The 6,000-nt window shown below is 45.2% G+C and overlaps 2 protein-coding genes across 5 annotated transcripts in view; one reads left to right on the forward strand and one right to left on the reverse strand.

The window, feature by feature from the left end:
* Positions 1-1,056: 1,056 nt before the first annotated feature.
* On the reverse strand, positions 1,057-4,448 carry GLRX2 (glutaredoxin 2). Of its 4 annotated transcripts, none has more exons than XM_018079051.1 (4): positions 4,423-4,448; positions 2,695-2,764; positions 2,094-2,270; positions 1,057-1,552 (listed from the first exon to the last, which is right to left on the reverse strand). In XM_018079051.1, the coding sequence occupies exons 1-4, from the start codon at positions 4,431-4,433 to the stop codon at positions 1,433-1,435; spliced, it is 378 nt and encodes a 125-aa protein (XP_017934540.1). In that variant the 5' UTR covers positions 4,434-4,448; the 3' UTR covers positions 1,057-1,432. The 4 variants fall into 4 exon arrangements, with proteins under 4 accessions (XP_017934540.1, XP_017934542.1, XP_017934543.1 ...); XM_018079053.1 differs by lacking the exon at positions 4,423-4,448 and adding an exon at positions 3,538-3,577 and having other exon boundaries at positions 2,695-2,765; XM_018079054.3 differs by lacking the exon at positions 4,423-4,448 and adding an exon at positions 2,905-2,996.
* Positions 4,449-5,702: 1,254 nt separating this feature from the next.
* The window catches only part of CDC73 (cell division cycle 73), a 106,347-nt gene continuing 106,049 nt past the window's right edge, over positions 5,703-6,000 (forward strand). The window contains exon 1 of the mRNA XM_029962237.1: positions 5,703-5,783. Coding sequence (XP_029818097.1) covers positions 5,703-5,783 — 81 coding nt within the window. The remainder of the gene's footprint in view (positions 5,784-6,000) is intronic.

Here is a 6,000-nt window from a genome sequence, read left to right on the forward strand (position 1 = left end):
CTCTGAAAACACTTAGCTGGCCGAAGAATTCTACACAGAGAAAAAGAGTACTTGGTATTCTTTTACCACTGTATGTGCAAAATAAATTGCTTTATTAAGTATGAATTCAGGAAGAGATGCACATTTGTGTGTTTATCTTGATGACTGTGCAAAATACAGTAAATGGCAATAAAAATATAACGAAGCCAGTGTGTTTGATTAGCTTATTACACATTAAAGATGCACAGTGCAGACAACTCTATTCTGAAGACTTTCTATAAATGATGCAGTTTCAAACCTGCATCACAAAAATAAAGCTGTCAAATTTAAATTAAATTACACTCTTATAATCCTAGCTACCTGAAGATAAATTTGATGCTTTTTTCCCTTGAGGGGGAAAAAAGTAGTTTAGGTACATGCAGTGTTGAAAGCAATGGAAATAACAGGAGTAATTCACAAAAACTGAGTAAAAATTAATTGACTAATGTTTTTATTCTAATGTGTGCACCTTTAGTTGTGTAATGGTCCCTTTTACTGAAGAATGGGATAGAATTTTCTACTTGCATATGGACTTCCTTGAAATAACCAAGAGTCTTGGCATTGCCTGTTCTGGCTTTGGATGTACATTGTACTGAAACTATTGAATTTTAGTAATTTCTTTTAGACATTTAACTGAAAGTTAAAATGGCTAGTAAACTGCATTCTGATTGTAGAATTTAAGTACTAAATAAACTCTATGCATATTAGACCCATTTGACTTAGTCTTTTTTTTTTTTATATTGTTGGATTATTGTACCCTAGTTTGTAGCTGCAGTTTAGTGTCAGTGAGCTGTCTGGCTCCCCTAGGAGAATTCCTGAATAGCACTGTACAGACTGATACTTTGTAGAGCAGAGATGAAAGCCATTACTTCCCCTCTAAAGCTGCCAGACTCTTTATTCCCTTTTCTGTTCAAGTGGATATAGTTTGGGAGCTCGGTGATCAGGCACTGAAATGTGAGAGGCAGACACACACCAGAATTTGTTTGGCTTCATACTTCATTACAATTTGACAGAGAAGAGTTGAATATAAAGGCACCATTAAATTAAACTGACCATTTATTGAAACAAAGCTAGAAAGCAAACTAACGTGCAGCAAAAAAATACCCATTATTCTTGTACAGTTTAGACTTCCCTGAAGCAGGATGTAAGAGCCATGAAATGACATCACTGTCTCACATGTAGAGTCCTGAGTTACATAATGATTTTTAATGACCATTTTGATTATGATAAAGCTTAAGCAAGGACACCAGTTAATTTGCTACGTCCATAAAGTCTGTCAGAGAATGATTTGTGATTCAGAAAACCATGGTTTGAAGTTGTTGAGTGCAGCTCATGCTGTGTATCTTTGTGATCTTCTGCATTCATCTGAAATTCTGTTTATACAAAGGAAGATGAAGCTAAGCTGGGTGGCTGCTCAGGAATTTGCTTTTATTTGACACTGATGAACTAAAGGAAGCAGTTTGCCTTCATCATGAAGCCTTTGAGTATCTGTTGCACCTCCAACACAAGTCCCATTGATAAACACTCTTGGAACCTGTCAAGAAAACAAAAATTGCATTAGTTATTTCTTGGAAAAAAAAGATAAAAGTCTTAAGTAAGCCCACATGGACTCTAATACACACAATAGTTGTGTTCTTCTAGATGTATGTGTAATATTAGTGTACAACTCATACGTTTCCATAATATTTACAGAGATGGGAAGCTTTGAGTGCCCCTCAGAAGTGGGATGAAGTCACTGTGTGGGAGTTTGTAATAACTGAGTCAAGTGAGACTGTAGAAAATAAAGAAAATACAAGGCAATTGTTTAACACAATGGATTAAATATACAAATGAAAAATAGATACTTCGGTTATTTCAGTGACAGTATGGAAAAGATAACTGAGGGATAGCCAGGGAGGCTCTAAAGGAAAAGAGGGTACAGAACCCTTCTGCAGTACCTTGTCTTTAATTTGGGAGCTTGTATCCCCAGTTACTTGTCTCAAAAAGATGAAGAACTTGATATGGACATACCCCAAGGGGCACATGTGTATCCCAAGTTCTTACTTTGCTTGTTATGTGTAGGAGAAGATACTCACTGTTCTGCCACCCGTCATCTGCTCAAGAATGTCCTGGAACAGGCTTCCATTCGTATTTGTGTCCAGTTCCACAGCTGTGTAATTCACATTCAAACCCTCAAAAAGCTGTTTTGCCATTTTGCAGTATGGGCATGTTGTTTTAGAGAAAATCACCACACAGTTGTCTGAAATAATGTTCTGTATGTTCAAAAGAAAGTTTAAGTCAGTGAGGTCTCAGTCAGTGAGCTTTATGCCAGTACATTTCCAACAATATTGAACAGTCATGAAAGCCAATACAGAAGTCAAAACGCTGGTATTATGGTAACAAATACAGGAGGATTACTGCTGGCACCTATAAAGCCATGTTTGACCTGTATTTGACTCCAAAAAATTGAGTAGAGGTCTGAAAAAACATAAAATGGGTGCAGCCTGGGAAGATCAGGTTCCAGGGCTGTGGATAAACAATGCTGCCAGCATGACTTGATAAACATAATAAGCATAAGAACAGGTTCAACATGCAGAACTATTTACAGTATTTCTTTGTATAAATAAGAAAACGTTTTAAGTACCCATAGCTTTTATAAATGTTGAAAATAAGTAAAAGTAGCATAAATAATGTTACCTGTATTTGACTCACAGCAGCATCATTAGACAATCCTACAGAAGTAGACTGTAGGCTCCCCATTCTAGAACTAAAAAGAAATCACACTCAGATATTCGAGCTTTCAGACAAACATCACGTTTTGCAGTTCACAAATTAAGGGTTGGCTTTGTCCTGTTTTTTTTTTAACTGATTTCTCTCTTAGGCGCAAGTTCATTTCAGCTGCACTACCTACACCGTTCTGGTGCTCAGCGCCGGCGGGGGCAGGAGAACAGGGCCGGGTGCTGGCGCTGCCGAGCAGCCCCGGCGGGGCCGTTACTCGCCAAACGCTCCGTTCCCGGCGGGGCCGGACACGTGTCCCGCCCGTGGCACCGCCCGGGGCACCCCCCGGCTCCCGCGGGAGCACCGAGATCCGTCCTTGCCGTGCCGGCCCGGAACCCCGCTCCTCCCACGGCACCGTGACACGATCCCGATGCCTGTCCTCATCCTGACCCCGACCTCGATCCCGGGCCTGGCGGTCCCTCTCCTCATCCCGATCCTTCTTCCGGTTCCTCATCCCTATCCTGATGCCTCTCCCAGTCCCGAACCCGATCCCGGTCCCTGTCCCAATCCCTATCCCTCTCCTTCTCCCGAACCCGATCCCTCTCCCAGTCCCATCCTAATGCCGGTCCCAGTCCTAATTCCCGTCCCGATCCCGATTCCGATCCCTCTCCCAAATCCCAGTCCCAACACCGATCCCAGTCCCGATGCCGATCCCAATCCCGATCCCTCTCCCCCTCCCAGTCCCCGTCCCCATCCCCATCCCATTCCCGCTCCCAGTCCGGGCCCCCATTCCCGACCCCTCTCCCGGTCCCGCTCTCACGCGCCCCCCACAGGCCGCCGCCGCCCGGGGCGGCAGGCGCCCCTGCAGGGCCATGCCGACACAGGTAAGGGGCGGGCTTTCTCCGCAGTCTCCACCGCTGTCCCGACGCTGGCCCCTTGCCCCCGCACCGCCCCCGGGCGCTGCCCCCGCCGGCTGCCGGTCGCCGTGAGCTACCATGCGGTGATGGGGGGTCAGGAGAGGGGCAGCGATGGGGTGGATTTCCCGGGATGGGGGTCAGAGAGGGGCAGCGATGGGGTGGATTTCCCGGGATGGGGGTCGTTCAGGAGATGGGGCAAGGATGGGGTGGATTTTCCGGACGAATCGTGTGTCTAATGCCATGTGAAAATAGTTTCTCCGATGTCTCTTATCAAATCCTGATTTAGTGATATAAATAATCTGGTTAATAATCTCACCATGATTCCCAAAGTTGCGGGAACTGTTTTGTAAACTCCCGTTTAAAACTTCTAATGAAGGTATCACATTAAAAGTAAAACGAATTTATGTGTTGCATTAAATTTGGCAGAAAACCACCCCTGTTGAATTCCAGCTGCTCCTCAGGAACCATAAGGACCGGGAGCAGCTGGGCTTGGATTCTGAGGAATGGCCAGTTCGGCACTATGCAACAAAAATGCAGAGCCACTGTGGCACTGGAATGGGATGATCTTTAAGGTCACTTCCAACCCAAACCATTCCATGACTCTGTGCTGGTGGTAAACACATTGTCTGCAGAAGCATGTGTGAACACATAAAATGTGACACAGCCAGGCACAAGCACATGAAATTGGGAGATGCTGATACAGCGCTAAGAGCACGATCTCAAGCACAAGCTGCTTTCCACATTTCCCGAGTGAGGAAGCACTCTGTACAGCTGAATGTTCGAGCCTTACCCAACAGGCATCCCTGGGGGAGGAGGTAGGTACAGCCTGCTGACAGTCCCAGGACACAGCGGTGGAGTCTCCTCTGACCTCCCTGCTCTCTTAAGCTGTATTTATATTGTTTTCTTCGAGAGAGGAGAAAAGATGAGTTAATTACAGTTGACACCGTTTTCTGTTTAGATGGAGTTTGACTTCAGCCATGAGCGAAGTGAAGTTTGGTCATGGCTCAGGTCGTTCCTTTGGCTCCCGTTACCTGCATTGTTTCTTACAGAGCGTGACGGCACCCCCGCCGTGCTGCTCCATCCTTTGTTTCATACCTGCACTGACTTCAGCAGGGCACAACCACCTCACCTCGTGCTGCTCCATCCTTTGTTCCCTGCCTCCCTCAGCGTTCCTGCTCCTCAGGGTGCAGGCATCATGTCCCTCGTGAACTACTGCCAATGCACACGCTGTCTCGCTGAACTTTGTTTTTCAGTGTTCTCCCCAGATGAAGGCAGCCTTACGTGAAAAAGAAAACCAGAACTGCAACATTTTCTTGAAATCTGAAAATAAATCTCTTTGCGGACGTGTGTGCACCATTCCCTGCTCCCTGAGCAGCAGAACTGAAATGAGTGGCTTTTTGGTGTCACTGTAACACCATAATACTGAAGAAAGTATTATCTGTAGTGTAGAAGATGTACAGGGTGTGTTTCCCAAGACGTAGCACTGGCTTAGGTGATGTAGGTTTTTGGATGAGGCACGGAAACAGGACTTGACCCACTGGAAGCATTTCAAGTTCCATTCCAATTTTCATGAGCCATAGCTCCAATAATAATTCCAAATCCAGTCCGAGAAATTATACTCTGTTTATTCATTATGTCTTTGTCTTCTAAGTGCATCAGTATTACTCTATATCCATTGACAAATAAATATTGGCAGTGATTGGTATAATTCACAATGTTAGTAGTTGGGAGAAGAGACCAACCCCCTCCTGCCTACAGCCTCCTCTCAGGGAGTTGTAGAGAGTGATGAGGTCTCCCCTGAGCCTCCTCTTTTCCAGGCTAAACAGCCCCAATTTTCCCACAAAACACATTAAAACTCTGGGTGCTCGGGGCGAGGGAAAGCTGTACCCGTGACAGGAGAGACAGAAACTTCACTCACAGTATCCTGGAGTGCCCAAACAGGGAACAATACAATCTTGGAGAAGTCCTCGAGAATTAGATAAGGGGTGTAAACAAACAGGATGTAAACTAAGCTCTGTGTACCCAGATAAAACAGAGAACAAGCGCTGCAGATTTTGGTGGTGGAACACAATGACGCCGTGCCCGCTCAAGAACCGGGGTCAGGACGACGACGAAGACCCGGAAGGACCAAGGAGGACTTCCCATATGGGCGTGACCATGCAAAGCAGATAATGAATATGTATTAGGCAAGCAAAACTATCTAACGAATATGTAAACAGCACGCGTAATAAATAAGGCCCCGTCCATCTGCCATTTGGCACGTCCGATTAGAGGAGCTGCCCTCCCAACGTCCAGCATGACGAATAAAAGAAGAACGCCCTTTTTAACACCTACAAACTGGTGTTAAGAAGTTTGTTTCTGCCGCTTT

The sequence above is a fragment of the Manacus vitellinus genome, unplaced genomic scaffold, assembly GCF_001715985.3.
Source record: "Manacus vitellinus isolate BGI_N305 unplaced genomic scaffold, ASM171598v3 scaffold_44_pilon, whole genome shotgun sequence".
NCBI lineage: Eukaryota > Metazoa > Chordata > Aves > Passeriformes > Pipridae > Manacus > Manacus vitellinus.

Coding starts and splice junctions, on each gene's coding strand:
- GLRX2 (XM_018079051.1), bottom strand. Junction 2,271..2,694: donor CTGCTGTGAGTCAAATACAG/GTAACATTATTT, acceptor TTGAACATACAG/AACATTATTTCAGACAACTG. Junction 1,553..2,093: donor AGATGACGGGTGGCAGAACA/GTGAGTATCTTC, acceptor TTTTCTTGACAG/GTTCCAAGAGTGTTTATCAA.